Source organism: Pelmatolapia mariae, linkage group LG13 (assembly GCF_036321145.2).
Source record: "Pelmatolapia mariae isolate MD_Pm_ZW linkage group LG13, Pm_UMD_F_2, whole genome shotgun sequence".
Lineage (NCBI taxonomy): Eukaryota > Metazoa > Chordata > Actinopteri > Cichliformes > Cichlidae > Pelmatolapia > Pelmatolapia mariae.
Window position 1 is genome coordinate 12658355 of NC_086238.1, and position 21762 is coordinate 12680116.

General features: G+C 41.5%; 5 protein-coding genes across 7 annotated transcripts; 1 reads left to right on the forward strand and 4 right to left on the reverse strand.

Moving 5' to 3' along the window:
* adka (adenosine kinase a) lies at positions 1-10506 on the forward strand. 2 transcript variants are annotated; one of them, XM_063490896.1, is made up of 11 exons: positions 1-197; positions 2268-2342; positions 3408-3461; positions 6495-6573; positions 6661-6833; positions 6920-7028; positions 8082-8252; positions 8353-8388; positions 8493-8607; positions 8707-8793; positions 8896-10506. In XM_063490896.1, the coding sequence occupies exons 1-11, from the start codon at positions 106-108 to the stop codon at positions 9018-9020; spliced, it is 1116 nt and encodes a 371-aa protein (XP_063346966.1). In that variant the 5' UTR covers positions 1-105; the 3' UTR covers positions 9021-10506. The 2 variants fall into 2 exon arrangements, with proteins under 2 accessions (XP_063346966.1, XP_063346967.1); XM_063490897.1 differs by lacking the exon at positions 1-197 and adding an exon at positions 581-1089.
* Positions 10507-11326: 820 nt separating this feature from the next.
* Positions 11327-13416, reverse strand: LOC134639623 (dual specificity phosphatase 29-like). Its single transcript, XM_063490911.1, has 4 exons — positions 13342-13416; positions 11998-12188; positions 11651-11874; positions 11327-11553 (listed from the first exon to the last, which is right to left on the reverse strand). The coding sequence occupies exons 2-4, from the start codon at positions 12174-12176 to the stop codon at positions 11327-11329; spliced, it is 630 nt and encodes a 209-aa protein (XP_063346981.1). The 5' UTR covers positions 12177-12188; positions 13342-13416.
* Positions 13417-13921: 505 nt separating this feature from the next.
* LOC134640421 (dual specificity phosphatase 29-like) lies at positions 13922-14729 on the reverse strand. The gene is made up of 3 exons (XM_063492218.1): positions 14554-14729; positions 14249-14466; positions 13922-14151 (listed from the first exon to the last, which is right to left on the reverse strand). The coding sequence occupies exons 1-3, from the start codon at positions 14727-14729 to the stop codon at positions 13922-13924; spliced, it is 624 nt and encodes a 207-aa protein (XP_063348288.1).
* A 40-nt stretch (positions 14730-14769) lies between these two features.
* Positions 14770-17964, reverse strand: LOC134639624 (dual specificity protein phosphatase 13B-like). Its single transcript, XM_063490912.1, has 4 exons — positions 17921-17964; positions 17551-17676; positions 17227-17468; positions 14770-14990 (listed from the first exon to the last, which is right to left on the reverse strand). The coding sequence occupies exons 2-4, from the start codon at positions 17673-17675 to the stop codon at positions 14770-14772; spliced, it is 588 nt and encodes a 195-aa protein (XP_063346982.1). The 5' UTR covers position 17676; positions 17921-17964.
* Positions 17965-20250: 2286 nt separating this feature from the next.
* On the reverse strand, positions 20251-21748 carry LOC134639626 (dual specificity protein phosphatase 13A-like). Of its 2 annotated transcripts, none has more exons than XM_063490915.1 (3): positions 21389-21498; positions 21054-21271; positions 20251-20970 (listed from the first exon to the last, which is right to left on the reverse strand). In XM_063490915.1, the coding sequence occupies exons 1-3, from the start codon at positions 21451-21453 to the stop codon at positions 20759-20761; spliced, it is 495 nt and encodes a 164-aa protein (XP_063346985.1). In that variant the 5' UTR covers positions 21454-21498; the 3' UTR covers positions 20251-20758. The 2 variants fall into 2 exon arrangements, with proteins under 2 accessions (XP_063346985.1, XP_063346984.1); XM_063490914.1 differs by having other exon boundaries at positions 20253-20970; positions 21450-21748.
* Positions 21749-21762: the final 14 nt, after the last annotated feature.

A 21762-nucleotide genomic window follows, 5' to 3' on the forward strand; every position in this document is an offset into this window, starting at 1 on the left:
TGCCTGCAAGCCATTCCCCGGGGAAACAACGACAGCCTATTGCTCATAGCATGACCGCTTTTTCGTGCCGGCTAAGGTGATCGCAACGTGCTTTACCCAGTCAACATGGCTTCAGACGAACCCAAAGCAAAGAAACTCAAACTCTCAGAGGAGGAGAAGCCCGAGCCTCCGCCCAAAGAGAATGCCGTCAAAATAAGGTGACCGAAGACTAAAAAAATAACCCTAATAACAGCGAGGAGACACGAACCTCCTCCCACGCTTCCAAGTTAGATGCTAATATATGTGCTATCAAACCTTAAAAGGTTGACACTTAGCGTGTGTGTGTGAGACACGTGCACAAAATCGCGAGTTTAGACATTGATTTTGGATGTTTTCGAGACCTCTGAAGCAGTTCAATGGGGGCGAGGTCGTAGCGTAAAGCAGCGGGTGCAAAGTCCTTTGATATTTTTGCTTTTTGATAAGCAGAGCTTTAGCTAACTGTTGGCTCATAAAGCCTGCTGGGTTTGGGCACCTCTGCGGTGAAGCAAGCCCATCTAGCTGCAGCAGGTTTTAGGTCGTGGTCGAGCGTGAGCACCACCAGGAAGCAATGTTGGGACTTGGTGTGGGACTCTGCACAGCTGCAGAGAAAGCTTACAAGAACCATCCCGTACCAGCTCCCAAAACACTCAATTGCGAAACAAGTCACGTGGCGGTCATTGCAATGCTGTAGTGCTTCCACCATCACCACCCCCTCTGAAGAAATCTGATGGCTGCTGCTGATTACTACGTTCACCTCATCTGCGGCACTCCAGCAGCCCAATCATCAGCACGCTTCTCACGGTGTAATTTGGCTTCAAATGAGTGAGTGAACTGAGCCTAGAGTCAGCAAGACAAGCCAATCACCACACAGAGACACACAGCCGTGGCCCTTGCCTCCAATCGGCCAGCCCGAGTAGGAGGAGCTGTGTTTGCAGGGGTAAATCGATCTTCCTGCACACTGAGGTGAAATTGTCAAGTTTTTAATGCTCTAGCTCCCTCTTGAACCGGTTTTAGGTCGCCCAACAGGTTTATCAGTGTGCACACAAAGAGGAACAATATGTCTGCTGCAAGGTAAGAGCAAGCTTACGTTAGGGGAGCTGATCTAAAGGCAGGCATGGTTTAGTGTAATTGTCTGCACATGCCTAGTAATCATCTGACTACACATTGGAAATTATATATGTGCTGTAGGAGACGGTTTTCCGAGACAGAAACCCATCTGTGTAGCGTAAGTCACCGTCAGGTCTTGGCGTCTCCCTGCTCTTTGCTTTTTTGAAAAAGCTGTTCTTTCGTATTAACTGTAAATCTTTGCCTTGGGCGAGAGTAGACAGAGAGCCTTTATGGGCAAGTATGGTTCCACGTGTTCATGTGGAGGTGGCATCTCTCAAGAGCTGTGTTCAAAGACTTGCTCCATCTGGGGGAGGGGGGGGTTCCCAAAAGCACTGACAAAGAAAAAAATTGTTCATATGAAGGGCACCTGGGAAAATGACACCAAGACTGAGATCTAAGGGCACGTGGTGGCAGCATGTGGATTATATTGCACGCACAGTTCAGTTTTTGCTTACAGGTGAAACAACTGTGGACTAACTCGCTGGCTGGATTTGGCAACCGATGTGCCCAACATGTTGACACACAGAGTAGCGGTTCCTGTGGTGCTCTGAAATTCTGTTATTTGTTTTGTTTTTTTGTCAGCATAAAACTGTGTTTTGTTGTGATATTCAAGCTCTACTTTCGGTTGCTTGCCCCAGGAAAAGAACAGACTACACAAGCAGCAGAAGCACACGCACACTGAGTATACCGCTGTCCTGATGTTGCCACGTTGTGACGCCATAACAAAGTTACATGCATGACTGACTGGATTTTGTAGTGCCTTCTGATGAGTCATGCATGTTTCCTATTTATGTCTCTTTGATTCGTGCTGTGCCTTAAGTCACATAATTAAAGTCAGGTGGAAACAGATCTTTTTTTGAATAGAAATAAAATGGCACGCTCACTGGAGTGAGCAATCATAAATTTTTAAGTCAGTGCAATTTGGCTTTCTGCACGTTTCTAAAATGCCTGAGCATTTGACAGATTGCTCAACCAGAGCAAAGGAGTAATGGATTTCCACTCCAGCTCGACTGTTAAGAGCACCTTATTAAAGTGAAGACAAAGCGATGAGACTGAAACGATTTAATGTACAGATGACTCGTGAACGCTGTCGTATTAAAATTAAGAGATGTAGCTCAAATCTGTTTGTCTTTATATTTCAGCACTAATTCACTCTTTGGGATGGGAAACCCCTTGCTGGACATTTGTGCTGTTGTGGACAAAGATTTCTTAGACAAGTAAGTATGAGAACTAGAATGATGAGTGCTTCTAATCCTGCCCTTTGATTGGTCCAGTAATGAGTGGTAATAAAATAGTGCATATATATATATATATATATATATATATATATATATAAAAACACATACTTGTCAGGAGGTGTTTACTTCCAAAATAATACTGCATTGCTGCTTATTTTAACCCTGATGTTATAAAGGAGAAAGAGTAACGAACTCTGATTTTATTTTTATTTTATTTTTTTTGCAAGTCACATAAGATCAATTGAAAAGGAGACATTTGGTATCAGCGAGGTCACACCAGTGACAGGCTGGAGGAGAAAGAGATTCCCTGATGTAATTTGATCAGTGAAGGAGCAAGATAAGGACGATAAAGGGAAGCAGAGCACAGGAAGCGGCAGAGCTGTCTAATAATCAGCGTTAGCAGATGCATTGCTTTAATGTATCCTGAAAAGAAACCGCACCCTGTTTGATCATCACGTGTATTTACATCACCAAAAACTCAGGAGTTCAAAGATCCTGTAGAAGTTGTGATTATTACCTATGATGTAGAAATCCAGGGATTGTATTGACATGACACATTTAAATATTCTCTGTAGTAGTGGGAGCTATCAGCTGAAATCTGCTCAGAGTAGCCGTGTTCTCTGTGAGTTGACCAAGACAGACGGGACAAAGGGCATCTCAGCGTCCACTCATTAACCCCTTGCATAACCTCCTGGATTAGAGCTAAACCAGCCGACTGTAGCTCTAATTCAGTTCCACTTACAAAAAAGCACAACTACAACTGAACTTTAATCCCCAGCCTACCGTTGTGTGACCTCCCGTTAAGGAAACCATACCTTATTTAGCGTTATTGCTTGTTTTATTTGTTTGGTTTTTTTAGTTGGACTGAGATTATTTGAGTAAGAGGAAAAGAAATCACACTTCCACAGGAAAAATGTGTGAACAGCACATTTGGAAGTGCTGGCTCACATAAATCCTGGCTCACATTAATGGCGTCCACATGCTTGTTATTTCTGTTTTCTTTGAAAGTAATTCTTTTTTTTTTTCTCCTCTGATTATTTGCAGGTACTCTCTGAAACCCAACGATCAGATCCTGGCTGAAGCCAAGCACAAAGAACTGTTAGTATCTCCTCTGTTGCAACATTCACTGTAGATTATGTAGGTTTTGTAGAGATCTTCCCATGTGGGTTTACCTAATCTTCAAACATGGTTTGTGTTCTGAATTCATACTGAGTTTGCGCCCCTCTGCTCTGGAGCGGGCCAGTCAAAACAAGCGCACACTAGAAAGTGCCACGATTGACCTCTGTGCCTTCACACACAGCCAGTGGTAGAGCAGCAGATTCAGCGCAGTGAGACCTTCTCATCCAATAGCAGACTGGAACACTTTTCCTCCCAGTCCCTCTGAGACAAGAGCCAGAAAGCAAACATTTAACAGCAGGAGATAAGAAAGTCATATGTGGCCTCGTGTGGTTATACTGATGTATTCCTACTCTTCACAGTTCAGTCTATATATGACAACAGGTTGTGCTTTAGTAATGGCAGGCACTTGCATGCACAACTCATTTTTGAGGACGAATGTTATTTGATATCAACACATATTTAAATGACACTTTTTTTTGTATCAGTATGTGATTGATATCGATCTGTGATGTGAACTAGGGGAATCATTGATCACTTATAAGAAGGTGCAAGTCCACACGTTTAATCTGCTAATCTTGCTTCTTCTTAAGCCTCTCAGGCTGTGCTCGTTTTAGTCCTCAGAGAAGCGTAACATGCAGGGGATTCCCCCCCCCCCTGGTGAAGACGCCTCAGGGAACTGTTAGAGGGAGATAATTCCTACAATGGACAGTCACCCTTGCTCCATTTTTCTTCCCATCACCCTTTCTCCAACCTCTGGCTCAGTCTCAGGACCTTTAGCAACAGTGGGCCTGTTGTAGTTTCTGAAGAGATGCAATAATGTCCAAAAGTCTTGAGCTACCCCTCATTTCTTTCTATTTTGCTTCCAAAGAGCCACGTTTTCTTGTAATTGTTTTAAAGTGGTCTTGGGCAATAATTCTTCAGGCTTTCTGAAGGTCTGTTAAGGGCGTCCTTACACTGATTTTTAATTAAGTCCTTGTACTTGATCTTTAAACCAATGTTTGTTTGTTTTTCTTTGTTTGTTTTGTTGTTGTTTAAATCACTTAACACTGACCTATGAATTATTTAAGGACAGAAAAGGCACCTAACTAAAGGAATGAATCAGAACCAAGGATTGTGTGTATACATAATAAAGAACTTAGCAAAGAGCCTTTTTTAAATTATATCCTTGGGTACTTTGTTACCAGCAGGCTACTGCAGACAAACATAATTTGTTCCCAGACATAAAATCGTATTTTTGCATCAACAAGATGAGTTATTAGCCAAAAACCTGGCATAGGTTAGCATGATGTACAGTGTGACCTTGAGGAAACTGGACAAAAGAAGAAGTAGCAGAGTTCTTAGACCAGTATCTGAAACTGATGTTGTTAAGAAATATTTTTTAAAATCAGCACCTGAGAGATGCGTCTGGCCATTCGGTTAGTCCATCTACTGTTCACTGAGGCCTCATCAGAAATACTCTTAGTGAATGGGTGGCTGTCCAGAAGCCATTCTTAAGGAAGGGAAATGTCAGATTTCACAAGAAGTTGACTAAAAATTAGTGGCAACAGGTCTTAAGGAGTGATGAATCAAACTTTCAGAGTTTGTGTTCAGATTGTTATCAATATGTACAGAAAAGGTCAGGAGAGAGGTACAGCAGTAAGTGTCTGCAGCCATGTGTGAAACATGGTGGAGGCCCTGGTATCCTTTGGTTCTGCATTTCAACCAGTGGTTTTGGGGATTTTATCAAAATTGATGAAATCATAAATGCAGAAAAGTACCATCAGCTTTCGAGTTACCTGGAAAGTTTCTGATTGGTAACAGCTTCCCAAGCACTACAAGTCATGGATTGGCCTCCTCAGAGCAACACCCAAAGAAGAGCTTTGAATGTCCTTCAAGAAGCCTGGCGACCTATCCCTGAAGACTATTTAAAGAAAATGACAAGAAGTCTTTCCTAAGAGTTCGGGCTGTGTTGGAGAATAGAGGCGTTCATGTCAAGTACTGACTTTCAAGCTGATTAGAAGTGCACAAATGCACAGACCCCATTTTTGCCTTATCTACAGTATTGCCATGTATGTTTGCACATGATTTAGTCATTCACGGCACCTGTTTCTCATTTTCCTAGCAAATTAGAAAGTAACAAAGTGGCTCAAGACATTTGCACAATACTGTATTTGAACATGCTGCCTCCGATACTCACATAAACCACAAAAACACATTATGGTGTGTAGGCCCATTGCACAGCTACATTTATGGAGCGTAAGATGGCAAATTCTCGTGCTTTAGCTGTAAACAGAACATTGAAGCGTGTCTGTGTTATATAACAGTGGTAAATGGTTCAGATAGTATAATCAGTGGTCAGTCATGCATGTATTGTATACTTGACCTGGAAAAAATATGAGGCTGCTATCTGCAGAGTGTAGTCCGATACGAAGGGATTTTACTGACTGCAGCCATCACCAGGCACGCTATAGAGGGAAACCCAATAAAAGAGGCAATTATGCAGTGTCATGCAAACCAGTTTAATAGCACTATGGTAATCACTGCCTGTGGAAAGCTTTTGATATTCCCTAATAAGAGGCACATAGATGCATTTTCCTTAAAAAACATTTTTGAAAAATTGCAAACCTTGGGGGGGGTTCTCCAGGACTCTTGAAGAGACTGCAAATAATGCTCTGTGCAGTGAAGTCTACACGGAGATTGCCTTAAAAATATCACTTATCGGTGCACTGTCAGACCACTTAGATAAATAGGAAGTGGATTTCTGGTGGCCCAGGGAGGAATCAGAACAAGGAAACGTGGCTCTGTTTCAACTGAGCTTTACTACCTTTAGATTTCATGTTATTTCTTTCAGCAAATAAATATATAAAGTATATTTGATAAGGTGTAAACCTTTGGTGCCAAGCAGCCACAGTTCGATCAGTCATTATGAATCCTTTGCTCTAGGCTTTAAACTTCTGATTAGTGATTGGCCCTATCTAGTTTGACACACTTTTCTTTTGGAAATGTCAGTCACACCTTTGTGTCTTTCTGTAGGTTCGAGGAGCTGGTGAAGAAGTTCAAGGTTGAATACCACGCTGGAGGAGCCACACAGAACTCCATAAAGATCGCTCAGGTGAGTTTCATTTGAAGTGTAAATGTTGGCCTCTGTGCGCAGGATGGACTGGCTGATATTGATGCGAGGTTCTGTCACTGTCTACAGTGGATGATCCAAGAACCTCATAAGGTGGGCACGTTCTTTGGCTGCATTGGCAAAGACAAGTTTGGAGAGATCCTGAAGGAGAAGGCTGAGGAGGTGCACGTCGACGCCCACTACTACGAGCAGGACGAGGAGCCCACGGGGACATGTGCTGCTTGCATCACCGGAGATAACAGGTGGGTAATTGAATGTTAACAGCATGCAAACTCGGTGTGATCTAACCTGGTTATAAACCTGTGTTTCACTACTTTTCTGCTCTCAGGTCTTTGGTGGCTAACCTAGCTGCTGCTAACTGTTATAAGAAGGATAAACATCTAGACCTCGAGGAGAACTGGAAGCTGGTGGAAAAAGCTAAAGTCTACTACATTGCTGTAAGTATTACATCACTGTATGCTGATTTGTGCCAATTTAATGAAGCTTTAAGGTGGGCATGGAGTCACATCACAAGTCTCTTGTTTTTTTTGTCCAGTGGTTTGTAATTTAAGACTGTTCCACCCAATTACTTTGTGAGGTTGTGGTCACATGGGCCTGGAGCTGGTTGGTGACCACCTGGCAACCTCGAGTAAAGTTGTCTGTAAAGACTCACTAACTACTCACTGGGCTGTAGTAAAACTTAGAAAAAGTCCAACATCCCTTTCCAACTTCCTTTTCGAAAGTGTTGGCTGCAGCGCTGAGGCTCAGCTTTTACTTTGAAGGCGAACGGTGTCCATTTCCGGATCTGTCGCATTTTCACAGATTCACTATAGCGTAGCAAGCATTTGAAGACGAGACAAGCGACCAGAGCAATCTCAGTGAAGCAGCATAAATTCCTTGCAACCAATTTCATCATGCAACTGCCATCAACCTGTAGCAACCATTGGGCTACCTCTCAGGAATGCTTTTTTTCCCCTAGCGACCTTTGGTTGGTGGGGAGGTCACTGACCGGCCTCTAAGCCTGTGTGAGTCTGGCCTAACTTAGGGCGGCGTTCACTTATTTGGCCTGCTCTCTGCTCTTGCATAATCACTTATGTTTTACCCTGGTACTGATCTGCATCTCTCTCAGTATCCAGCCTTCACCTGTGTTGTTTTTTATGGTTCTTGGATCTTACTGTGTTGTTGGTATTCATTATGTGAATCTTATGCTCTGTGTGGATGATGGTTGTGAGATGGTTAATATCATGCCTGCTCAGATTGTTTGCCAGCGTGAGTCAAGACGAAAGCAGCACCACAAACACATGCTTGGATTAATCTGTGATAACTCAGTGGTTTAACTGTGACAATGACTGTCCTGCCTGACGTTCTGTACTCTCACTCACCTTTGTGCCCTCAATGTGGGGCTTTTGTTTTGTTTTGTTTTGTTCAAGACTTTAGTGTATGTGACTCATTAGACCCATCAGATATAAAAAGCAGATTAGTCCTGACCCAGTGTCGTTCCTTCCTTCCAGGGTTTCTTCCTGACTGTCTCCTTGGAGTCCATCCTGAAAGTAGCGAAGCATGCTTCTGAAAATAACAAGCTCTTTTGCATGAACCTCTCTGCACCCTTCATCTGCCAGTTCTTTAAGGATAACCTCATGCAGGTTATGCCCTACGTTGATGTGCTGTTTGGCAATGAGACAGTAAGCCACAGTTCTCACAGTGAAATCTCCACACTAACGTTAATGATTTTCACATATTTCAGATTAACTCAATGTGATCTTTTTGTTGTTGTTTTCTCAGGAGGCAGCTGCTTTTGCTAAAGAGCAAGACTTTGATGTGAGTAGACTGTTAGACTTTATCATTTACACAAGAGAAAGGCTGGATTTTCTGTGTATTTGTGTATCATCTGCTTTGTGTGTTAATGTGTATTTTGTCTACAGACAAAGGACATTAAGGAAATTGCCAGGAAAACCCAGGCTCTACCCAAAGACAACAAAAAGAGACAGAGGGTTGTAGTTATTACTCAGGGGAAGGATGAAACGGTTATGGCTCAAAGTAATATTTCCTTCTTTTTTTCCCCATTTCCTGGCATCTGTTTCACTCTGTCTCTTGTCCTTGTGTGGAAGTGAACTGTTTTTCTCCTCGTCTTTTCAGGTGACAAGATTGAGACCTTCCCTGTAGTGAAAACTGACCCCAAATACATTGTTGACACAAACGGTGCAGGCGATGCCTTCGTAGGAGGTAAGAGGCCCCGGTGTTGCTATTTTTGTGCCTCAGTCGATTTGCTTCAGTCTTGGGTCTTCTGTTGATTTTTATTGTGGAAGCCTCTCTTTTGCAACACAGGTTTCCTGTCTGAGCTTGTCCAGGAGAAACCTCTGGATCAGTGTGTGAAGGCGGCACACTACGCTGCCAACGTCATCATCCAGCGAGCAGGCTGCAGCTTCCCAGAAAAACCTGACTTCAAGTGAGGATTCGTCAGGAAAGCCTTTCCTTCAGCGTGAAACCTCATACCCACTCTGCCTCCACAACCCCGACATATAAGTTCCACTATTTTCTACAAGTGCAACCCTCAACTTTGTTTTACTTTAAGTTTTTTCTTTTCTTTTTATCTATCCACACATCATTTCTTATCAGTTCTTAGTTCATATGCCCGTCTTCCTGCGAAGAACCAAGGGAAGTTTTAATGCGTTTAAATAAATTACCATAAAGGAATCATGGTAACACCAGGAAATGTGGTAATTGTCCTTTACAAAAAGGGCTCTAAATATAAAATCCTGCTCTCACGGACATTTGATTTCTACAGTTTTGAACTGTACTTCAGCTCTGACACTTCTTGTATGTGGATGCACTGACACCCATTAGACTCTCGTGGAAAAACCATGTCAACATCGTGTGAGTCTGTTTTATGTTTTTTAGTGTGTTATTTCGTCCCCTTGGAGACAAGACTCCAAGCACAAACAGCTACAGCAACAGGAGGATGCATTTACACACACATAGGACTAAATAATAAAACCCTGATGAGGAGGTTTTGAATGCTGCTCAGAAATGTGCTGCAGTGATTTATTTGATTAAGTTATGATTTAGCTGGCCAGTTGTGAATCAAATGGCATTTTAAGTGTACATTTTTTTAAATGTATCAAGGCCTCTGCCTATTAAGTTGTGTGAAAGCTGCAAAATGTTGACTATGTCAGTGCTATTCAAACCTTACCGGCGTCAAATAATGAGTGCCTTTCTTTCTCCCTAGCAGTTTGCAGGCTTGATGGGCAGAGGCCTGGGGATGTTATATGAGCCTGCATTTGTTCTGAGCAGGGAAACTTGAAAGCTTGTGAGAGTATTGATGTATAACCATGACCTCCCTTCTATATATAATGCATTGCTGGGAATGGATCATTATATTTGGGGGTTCTCTGCCAGAGGAATACAGTGGGCATTAAGCAGACCTTTTCTCTCAGTTGATTTTTTTTTTTTCTCAAATGAATTAACATTCTCCTGCATTATCATGGCAAACCCTTGGGCAATTCTGTTAAATTTTTTTTAAATAACTATTTTTTCCATTTTTATCAAATCTGTTTTCTTGAGTAATAAATAAAGATTCATAAGAAATTGGAGGAAAATCGTATACGGGGCCAAGTGTTATAAACCGTCTGTATTAATGTCTGTGCTGTGATTCATACACTGGTGAGATAAACGCTGAATACTTGAATATAACTTTATTCAAAGTTTATGTAAAAGGTAAGAAATATGTGTAGGACTAAATACTGTAGGAGGTGTTGTCAAATCTGTATCTGGTTGGACTGAATCATTGGTCAGTGTCCGTAAATTTCATGGCTTCCTTCACATGTTCAGATACACCAAAAAAGCCTTATAACCCGTTTGTTCCTACTGTCAACAATTCTCAGTTTGCCCATCACTGTGGTAAACTTTGAAATTGAAAAATAAACAGATTTTATCATAGATGTTTTTCTGTGTCTCATATTTTGATTTAATGTGAAGTGCACCTCATATTTCAGAGGTTTCTCTCTCATGGCTCATTATGGCCTCCTTTCTTTATGTAGAAGAGTTTGGATAATACCTAAAGCAAAGTTTTTTCCCTTCAGTTACTGTAACTAACACTTTGTTTTTGTGGTCAAAAGGTTTTGAGCCACTCCCTGAGATCTTGTAATACATTTGCAGTACTCACTAACTTTCTGCAGATGGCGACAAAATTCAGTCTGCTGTTGGTCTGCAGGAATCGTTCTGCAGGGTTCTGGCAGTGTGTTTGGCATCAATATACTAAAAAATGAAGCAGTTGGTTCATAATTTCTTCATTTTTTTAAAAGATTGCAGCAGATTCAAATAAAAAATGTGTCTTTTTGTAACAAACCACTAGTAACAAAGTGCCTAAAGACAAATTCAGATGGATTCTTTGCTATGTTGCCTGTTTTGTATACACACAACACTGGCTCATCATGTGAAACATAGCATTAGATGGTCAGCTACAAGGACTAGGCTGAAAATGACAGGACAAGTGAAAAAGCAACAAATGTCCAAAGATTAACTTTGAAAGAACCTCAGGAAGCCTGGAGAACTATTCTTTAAGACCACTTTAATCTTACAAAAATGAAAACTTCTCTACATGAAAACAGAGTTATGGACTGAATCAGAGTGACTAACTTAATGAGACTCATACTCGGTTACTGAAAACATGACTTTAATTATATATTAAAAGAAAAAATAATATCCTTGAAAACATGACATTAAGTTAAAATACATTTTTAAGTTCATTTCTTATTATTTACTGTTGGTCCTGTGCTTCTTTCTTTTGTCTCAGCCTTTCCTCCTGCAGTGAAATGTCCAGGGCTCTGAGCTGTTTTAAGAAGCCGTGATTGGGCAGGATACAGCGGCGCTGTCGCACATGCTCAATTGCGTCCACTACAGTTAAATTGTGTTTCATCATCAGGTATGCCAGGACCAGTGTCGCTGACCTGCTCCGGCCCATCACACAGTGCACCAGGACCTTGTCTAGAAAAAATGAAGATATATGGATTTATTAGAAACAAACAAACTTATCCTCCAGATAATGAACTCAAAGGTTTCCTCAGAGTCCCGGAGGACTCACTCTGTGGGTGAGCGAGGGCCTCGTGGATGAAATTTGCTGCAGGCCTGAAGTACTGGGAGATGTTGAAAGTGGGTTTGTCATCAGCCTCTACACCATAATACTGGATTTCCATGTCTCTGTAGTACTGAGCACCAGTCAGCACATTATTCCACTTTCCCTCTGCTGCATTCAGGATATGTGTAATCCCCAGATCCTTCAGACCAGGCCGCTCCAGAGCAGTTTTCCTGTGTTTATGCAAACACAGACTCAGTATGAAGCTGTCATAATGAACTTTTGACACAATTGACTGAATAGTTGTATAAGGGCTGATAAGTACAATGACATCTGCAGTACGCAGATTTACGCACTCATCCCCGATGTAGACATCTGGCCAGACCTCGTTGAAGTGTGTGTAATGAGCTGTGGTGCCAGTCCAGAACAGCTGCTCCAGGTCTAATGTTCCTGGAGTGATGTAAGCGCTGTCTGGGTCCACCTGAACGGCTGCATATGGGTTTCTAGTTCTGGACTTCACCATGCAAGAGGACATTGTTTTCCTGTGCTGTCCACAACACACACACACACACACACAAACACACACACACACATATGCCTGAAATTATCAAAAACTGAATGAACTCCTGCACACTCCCATCTGTCCCAAAGCTCTAGAGGGATCTAACATTACCACCTATATGCCAAGGATGTTTATGGAGTCCATGAGCATTTTTTCCTAAATAGTTATCAGTCATTTGTAAGCAACATGCCAAAAATTAACCGGCTCCAGCTTTTCCAATGTAAACATCTGGTTTTACCTTTTTCCAAGCTGTAATTTTTCCTTTCTATTTTCTCTTATTTTTGTTGAAACAAAAAGCAATGAATCAAAAAAAATGAACGACCAATAGTGAAAATAACTGTAAGCCTAGTATATCACCCACAGAAACAATGGCTATAGAGGATGTAGGAAGACCAGACTTTTAGAAAAAATAATATTGTAAAGAATATTTAAATGGTTTTATCAATTTAGGGATTTCACAAATTCATAAATGAAAGCAATATTCTCTTTATGTATGCCAGTTAAGATTAAATTATCATTAAATACTGCATGCAACTTTGAAATCAGTGTTACTATGGAAACACATTGAAAAATTTGTATTTAAGTAAGAAACGTGAAAAAGGGTTTAACTATGATTGTCCACGATCATGCAAACCGTATGTTGTCATTCAGTATTCTGTGTAATATTGTTGTGTATTATTGTGTGCGCAACAGATGCTGTTTCTTAGATGTCACGTACAAATTCAAGCGACAGACGTGACATTTTCTGTTTGCACCATCGCTGCTGGTGCTGCTTAACTGATCATACATTTTGCAATATTAATAATAAACAATAGCAAAATAGTACACGAGATATCGGGAGCCAAATAGGAATTTAAATGACTTTTTTTAATCTCGCTCTCCGCTAATAGATTCACATTAATTATACCAATTTTTCAAAGCTTTTAGGACCCCTGCATTGGCAGCCTTGTTCTTCATCTAGTCACGCTTCATACCAAGCCCTTCATGCACATTCTTTGAAACACTGTTCACACTGAAGTCACACTGAACTGAAGCCATCAATGATCCACGAGGTGTGTGACATCAAGTCGTAGCACTGGTGTTGGAAAAAAAAAAAACAGATATTAAATAAAAACTTTAGTACAAAGAAACGACTCACCTCTTTTAAATGTGGATCGCAGACCTCTACTTTCCTCAGTGGATGTCAATATGTATGTGTGTGTGAGTTTGTGTCCGGTGGGTGTACATGTGTGTGTATCAACAGGGACCTCCCTCAGGAGGAAGCAATGAAGACTGAAATACAGACCTGGAATGGTAACTGCTCTCTCAGGCTCAGTGTTTAACATGATATTTTTAGGTAGTTGGACTACAACACCTGATCTCTCCACATGGCATGCTTTCATAATGTAATCCTGTATATGAGACCCCTAACATGACAGCACCTCCTTTCCTTTAGCACGCAGTGTTCAGGCACTGTTTTAAACAGAAACAAACTCAGTTGTTCAGTACGAGTGGCATCTTGCATCATCAGAGGAATGTCACTCATGTGTGGACAGCTGCAAGAATCAGTCACGATTCGTCAGTGCCGAGTTATTTCTGGAGGCCTGAAAAAGTCAAGTGAATAAAATAGGTGACACGCAGACCTTTTTTAAAGTTTTAATTATTTTGATAGAAACTGATTAAAATAACACAGGTTGCCAATCAAGGGAGGAATGAAGCGTTCCTGAGTGTGTTCATTATCAGGATGTGTTGGTACAGTCCTCCTCTGGGATCTGTCTGCTCTGTGTATTGAGGCTCAGCTCCAGCTGCCTCAGCTGCTCCAAAAAACCAGAGTTGGGTCCAATGTCTCGATTCAAACGCACAGCAGTGATAGCCTCCACTAACGACAGGGCCTGGCAGATCATCAGGTACGCCAAAACCAGCGCTCCAGAGCGGCTGATGCCCATGGCACAGTGAACAAACACTTTCCCTGAAAGACATTTTGATCAGTCGTTTAATAATCGTTGAAAGTAACTCATGAATTGCTTAACATTAAAGTATGCATGTCTATTTGCTTAGCCTCTAACCATTTTTCTTCAGCGCACTGTCAATGAACTGTGCGGCTGATCTGAAGAAAGGCTGGAGGTTGAACTCTGGGTGGTCTGCAGCTTCAACAGCGTGGTATTCCACTTTGAGGTCTTTGTAGAACTGCAGGCCTGTGTTAATGCGGTGTCGTCCTGCTGCAGCGTTTAGTATGTGAGTTATACCCAGAGATGAAAGTGTGATTTTATCACGTGCCACAGACCTGCATACACACACAGCATACAGACTGATTTATTAGAATATCGTTTTTGATACATTTCATGGCGCCTAAAAAGAGTTTTCCACTCACTCATCTCCAATGTAGAGGTTTGGCCAGACTTGATTGACGGGTGCCACCGGCTTCCTGTTTGTCCAAAGGATGTTCCTCAGCTCTGTCAGAGATGCCGTTTCTTCCTGCCGGGCTAAGTGACTTCTGCAGCAATAAAGATGTGTGTGTGTTGTGTGTGTGCGCATATGTGTTTGCATATGTTGATGCTTATGGGTTTGTGTGTGACTGATTGTATCTTTACAGTGTTTGGGCCTGTCTTCGTCTCCTCCTCTCTCTCTCCAGGCTCATGTCGAGGCTGCGGAGCTGCTGCAGGAAGCCTGGGTTTGGGCAGATGTCTCTGTGCGGCCTGACAGCGGCTACTGCCTCCTGCAGCCTCAGGCCCTCAACAATCATCAAAAAGGCCAGCACCAAGGTTGCAGATCGGCTCACACCCATCAAACAGTGTACAAACACCCGTCCTGGGATTGAGATGATAAACATTACCCTCAATAACATTTATAGATATATAATGCTGTTAAAAAGTGTTTGCCCCCTTCCTGGTCTGTTTTTTGTTTGTTTGTTTGTTTTTTTGCACATTTGTTACACCATCAGTTTTTAAATTGTGATTTCATTCATTACTACCTGGCCCGGTATGAAAAAGTAATTGTCCCCTCTGGTTAAAACATGAATTAACTATGATTAACAACATTTTTTTGAAAACTGAGTTCAGTTTCACTCGCCTGATTACTGCCAGGCCTGATGAATCAAGAAATCATTTCAATAGAACCTGTCTGACAAAGTGAAGTAGGCCAAAAGACCTCAAAAAGCAACACATCATGCCAAAATCTAAAAAAACTCAAGAACGGATGGGAAACAAAGTCTGAAAAGTGTTACAAACCTTTGAAACTCCAGCAAACCACAGTGAGGGCGCAAATGCACAAATGGAGGAAAACTGAAATATGTCTGAACCTTCCCAGGAGCAATGTTCCCTCTAATTTTTAATGTGTCTGAGCGAACACACAAACTCCCTGAGCGATCCCTTGGACCACTGTGAGCGACATCAGACGTGTGCACTGTGGTCACGCCAGCATCTAATCCATCCAAGTTACATGGTTTATAAAAATAATCAAATTACAGCATTTACATTTACGTTAGACTACTTTTAATTAACTGCTTTAGCCCACTTACTATGAAAATGTAAAAAAATCTAGTCATTGACCTGTGCAGTATGTTAACACTATTGGAAGTAAAAATAACTTGAACTCCAATTTTGAAAACACAACTTATATATATATATATAGCTCTGACTTGTATTATGAGTCTGTGGTCTGGGAGAGAGTCCTGTAACTCTCTGTCTGCAAAATACAGTATATAATGACCAATGTTGAGCAATTAATTATATAGTTACTTCTTCAAAAAAGTAACTCAGTTTGGCAAACAACAAAGTTTTTTGCAGCTATTTGTTTTTTTAAAATGCAGCCAAGGCGTTTTTAAACAAACATTTCAAACTATTTACAGAACAATCAGGTGTTCTGCATCAAATCTGATGCCACACAAATTATTTGTGCCACTCCAAAAAATAATTTCTGTCCACTATGAGATAAAGAAGAACAACAGCCTGATACCTGCAGGCCTGACAACAGGAGATGTATCACTCCTGTAACACCTGTAACATTCAGTAGTCGCCTCATTGTTCTGACACACCAACAAAACTATTGACTACACTACACACTAACTACATAAGATTTGCGCTAAACGTCTCAAATCTCTCACATCTCAAAACACCGCCGTCACTCCTAAAACTTCCCCCCGTTTCTTAACAACTAGATGCCACATTGCCATATCATTTTTTGATTGGTCGACATGGTACTTTTTTCCACCAATAGGAAAGGGTGGGGGAGTTTTTTGGTTTTGTTTTGTTTTTTAAAATGCCATTTTTCACGTTTCTTCCCGCAGTAAATATAAACAACGATAGTATTCAGGAAGAAAACCAAACATTGCATATATTTTTATCATAACTCTGGTTTTACGTGGCCCATCAACACAATTTAAAAACTGTTATAAAGTCCACACTTTTTCCGTCAATTGTTCCGTCTGTCCTGCTCACATCTCCAATGGTTGTACACGTTGTCATTAACGTGGCTTCACTCCACATCAGCCACGCCGCTTTGCTAGCTAAAACACCGGTGTCGGCACATAAGGACGCTGTCATAGCCTGTAAACGACGTTGATTAGCTGCGTATATACGAATGTGAATCGCATTATTGGCTGGACTATGGGATAAGGTGGCATCGTTCTAATCCTATACAGGAGCAGCCAGTCACTTACTGACTAACACTGCAAAACAGAATTGTTGAAGTTTAATTTTAATTTCAATTCAGGTTAGATTTTTTTTTTTTTTTTTTGTGCGCAACGCAGATTTTCTGTGCGCAGAGACCGTGCCAGCAGTGCGCAATTGCGCACGTGCGCAGCTTAGAGGGAACATTGTTCAGGGGGCAATCACTTTTTCACATAAGGCCAGGTAGACTTGGAGAGCTTGTTCTGCTTAATAAATGAAATCCTCATTTTAAAACTGGAGCCAGAAACCAAATCTAAATCCAAACTAATATAAGGATTCCTTATTTTAGTCAAGAATAAAATCTAATCTCATTAGATGGTGTGGCTGTATGACACTGAGATCTAATCCAGCCACATGCTGTAACCCTGCCAACTTGCCTCCCATGGCCAGTGCAGCTCTGATGTATCTTGCTGTTGGATAGAAGAATGGACTGAGGATGAAGTCCATTGCATCATCAGCTTCAACACCATAATAATCCACTGCCATGTCTCTGTAGAAGCGCGGGCCAGTGTTGACGTAGAAATAGAGCCCATGGCCTGGGTTGGGGGTTCCATGAGCAGCATTTACAATGTGAGTAATGCCCAGACTGTGAAGAGTGCCCTTGTCACGAGCTGCTACCCTGAAACACAATAGCACACTCAGTGCTGCACGAGTGCAGAATGTTTATAGATGCGTGTGCATGTTAATATGTGCACGCATACTCATTGCCTATGTAAAGGTTAGGCCAGACTTGATTGACATGTCCAGTCGGTCGTCTGTCAGCGAGTAGAAACTCCTGCAGCTCTGAGACAGAGGGAGGTTCATATGGAGGATCCCTAAGAGACATACTGTACAAACACACAGACACTCATAAATAACAAGTACACACACAAATGTCATTTATTAGCCCTTCACTATGAAAAGCTTCTGTAAATGTTAATGTTTGTTATGTAAACTTATTAGTCATCCCAGCTTCCGTTAACAACACACAGATCTGAGAATGAGATTTTCTCAAGATGCCACACCTGCTTTCTTTCTAAATGTTTCTTACCTGAAAGATCCCCCAAACCAACCTGAATCTCATGAACTTACCTCACTTCGAGGCGCTTCGGTCTCCTCTCCTACTCTGCCTGCTCTTATTTGTTCATCACAGTCACACATAGCTGGGGTTGTTTCCTTTTATAACTCTGTAATCATACACTCAAAAGTGACAAAGTTATCTAACATACTGTGTTCACTGTTCAGGCTCTCAAAACCCATTTTATTCATGGTGAATGCAGACCTGATGTTTCATTCTCATGGGGCAACCCTGAGCCTTATCCTGTGAACTTTAACATTAGCTCACATGTTTCCATGATGACTGTGGACTGTTATGTAACACGTGGCTGCTCTGCGTGTGTCTGTGTTGCTACCCTGCTGCAGAGTAAAGCCTGCTGCTCTGTCCCTTTAAGAGATGTGGATGATAGTCACCAGTGATTTATTAGCTTTAGCTGCTTTTAGTCTGCTCATACTGAATTAGGCTGTTTACTATAAAATAACCAATTAAAGAAAGGGAAACTGCATGACCTTAGGCGTGCAATAGTGCAACAGTAACAGTCGGCATGACCTCACTTTTATTTTGGAGTCCTCATCCTATATTTTATTTCTGGTCCCTGTCAGAATGATAATGTTTTTATCTTTTGGGTCGCTTCTTACTCCTGAGCAAACACCTGATGGCACACCTACACTTCATCATCCAATCACGGCCCAGCCTTATATCTACCAGTCTCTACCAGTTTGTTCCGTCAGCTTGTGTGCTAGCAGAAGCGCTTTTGTCCGCTTTGTTCAAGCTGTTTTTATTTCTGTTTTGTTTAACCATTTCCTGCTTGAACTTTTTCCTGTTGCTCTGCGTGCAGACACAAAACCAACAGTGGTAATAGGTCTCCAGTTGGTCCAGACACTACCAACCTCACCCTGACAAATCAATTACCCTTTAAACTGCCACTTCAGAGTTGCCTTTCATGCTTCTAAGTTCAACTAATGACCAAACTTAGTAAATAAACCTTTGCTTTGCCATCATTTTAAAACTGTTTATGTACACAGACCAGTCACTTAATTAGGTACAAGCAGGTGACCATGACTCAAAGTTTTAAAACAGGAACCAGTGAGTAAAGTCACCGTGGCTACATGCATTTCGATACATACTTACAGGCCAGCTTGTTCAGTACACCTGTTCAATTGCTTGTTAATGCAAATATCTAATAAGTCATTTACATGGCAGCTAGTCATTGCATTCAGGCATGTACACGTAGTGAAGGTGACCTGCTGAAGTTGAAACTAACCACCGGAAAGGGGACGAAAGGTGGTTTAAGTGACTTTGAATGTGGCATTGTTGTTGGCAGCAGACAAGCACCAACAACCTTAAATATTTCTGAAACTGCTGATCTGCGGGTGGCTGCAGCTCAGGAGGTAGAGCAGGTCATCTACTAAATGGAAAGTTAGTGGTTAGATCTTGTATGCCAAATATCCTTGGGCAAGATACTAATCCAAGTTGCTCTGCGATGCATCCAACAGAGTATGACTGTGCATGAATGTTAGATAAAAAGCACTTACTTGGATAAGAAAGCGCTTGTATGAATGAGTGTAAAGTTGTATAACTTCACATTATTGAATTTTTGAAGTTTTGTGCTCAGGTGAAGTAGAAAAGCGCTATATATGAACCAGTCCATTTATCCAATGTGATTTTCCCACACAACTCTGTCTAAAAAGGTCATCTTGAAGCCAGACTGCTTCAAGCTGGTACGAAGGCAGTATAAAGTCATGTAACCACTTGTCAAGGTCAACTTGTTACAATAAATGTATGCAGAAGAGGACCTCTGAACGTATATCACATTTAACTTTGGGTTACAGCAGCAGAAGACCACAATGGGTGTGGCTCCTGTCAGAAAAGAACAGTTTGCACAGACTCACCAAAATTGTGCAGCAGCACACTGGAAAAACATCAGCTGTTCTGATGAATCTCGATTTCTGCTGTGACATTCAAGCTGATGGTGGTGGAATGATTGTAGAGATATTTTCTTGATACACTTTGGGCCCTTTAGTACAAGCTGAGCATCATTTAAACACCACAGTTGACCTGAGTATTGTTGCTGACCATGTCCATCCCTTTGTGACAACACTGTACCATCTTCAGATGGCTGCTTCCAGCAGGATAAAAGACTGTGTCACAAAGCTCAGATCAATAAAAACTGCTTTCTTGAACATTTAAATGAGTTCACTTAATTCAAATGGCCTCCACAGTCACCAGATCTCAATCCAACAGAGCACTGTTAAGATATACAGCTCAGCAATAAACATACCTGTTTTTGTCAGATTGATTAGGCAATATTAAGTAAGCTCTTGGCAATTTAGAAAAAAAAAAAAAAGCAAAATGAAACAAACAAATAATTATTTTATTTGAGGAGTCCTTGACTAAAAAAGTGGGTGTCTTATCAGGAAAACTGTTCAAGGTTAAACCTTGTTAGAAGTCAGATATACATATTTTTGAACATATTTAAAATTGCAGTGTCCATCTGACCAAACAATTTAAGTGAGATTTGACAAAACATTAATGGGTTTCATAAAACTGTCCGTACAAAGCATGTGAGCAAGACTACTAACACTCACAGAGAACATTTGAATATGATTTAAATATGAAAAACAAACCAGGAGAAACATGACATAAAGGCTTAGTGTGAGCACTGCTGCTGCTGGACTGTAGAAAGACAGCAGACAACCTCGAAAATAAAAATAAATAAATAAAGGTCACTCCAGACTTACACCTGCAACTACATCAAACAAAATCTAATTACACATCATATTTACAAACCACTGATCACCAATTAGAGTGGAGTTCTACATATGGAGAGGTGTTGATTAATCAAATGAAGGTGCAGTGAGGAACAAAGGCTGTCAGAGAATAGGACACAGCCTCCTCTTTCGTGTCAGCTGTTCATCCAGCTTGAGGAGGAGGGACAGGAAGTTCCGGTTGGGGTAAATGGCTCGTTTTTGGACAACATGCTTCAGAGCATCTCTCAGAGTAAGACGCTGCCACAGCATCAAGTACGCTATGACCAAAGTGGCCGATCTACTCACGCCCATGATGCAGTGCACCAGCACTTTTCCTGTAGAGAAGGATGGAAAATATCATGAGGGCCAGCTCTTGAAAAGAAAAGAAAAAACAGTATAATATTCACATTCAGTTTACCATCTTTGCTCATCAGGGCTTTGTGTATGAAGTCAGTTGCAGGTTTGAAGTACTGACTGAGGTCAAAGTCCTCTGAATCCTCCCCTGGGATGCCAAAGTAAACGCAGGTGTTCCCATAAAAACTCTGGTCACCAATGCTGCCCTGCTTGGAGTGCGCTGCGTTCAGGACATGAGTGATGCTAAGCTTATGCAATGTCTTTTTATTCTGTGCTACAGCCCTGGAGACATGGAAAAAGAGAAAAAAAAATAAAGAGTAAAACTAAAGAATAGAACAGCCATGTCTAGTGTCTATAAATGCTAAATAACTTAAATGTAAAAGGAATACAAGTTCTCACTTTTTAGCAGGCATTTCTCTCCAGCAGAACTCAGAAAGATGTTGTACAAAAGCACACTCACACATTTCCTATGTACAGGTTGGGCCAGACTTCATCCACCGGTGTGAGCCCCACAGGGCAGGAATCCAAGATGACCTCCAGTTCTTTAATGAGTAGCAGGTCCTGTAGCTGTTTGCTCCTTGACATTCTCCCTGGACGCAGAGTGCTCCTTCAGCACACCCCCGCACTGCTCAGGCTGTCTGTGCCCACCGTCCCCCTTCCCACCGAAGTCTACAGCTCGGTGAGAGGCATGAGCAGGTGGTTGTTTGAACGCTGCTTGGCTCCAAAATTAGCTCTCTGTGTTCAGTGTGTTCTCTCGGACTGTCTGGATGTAG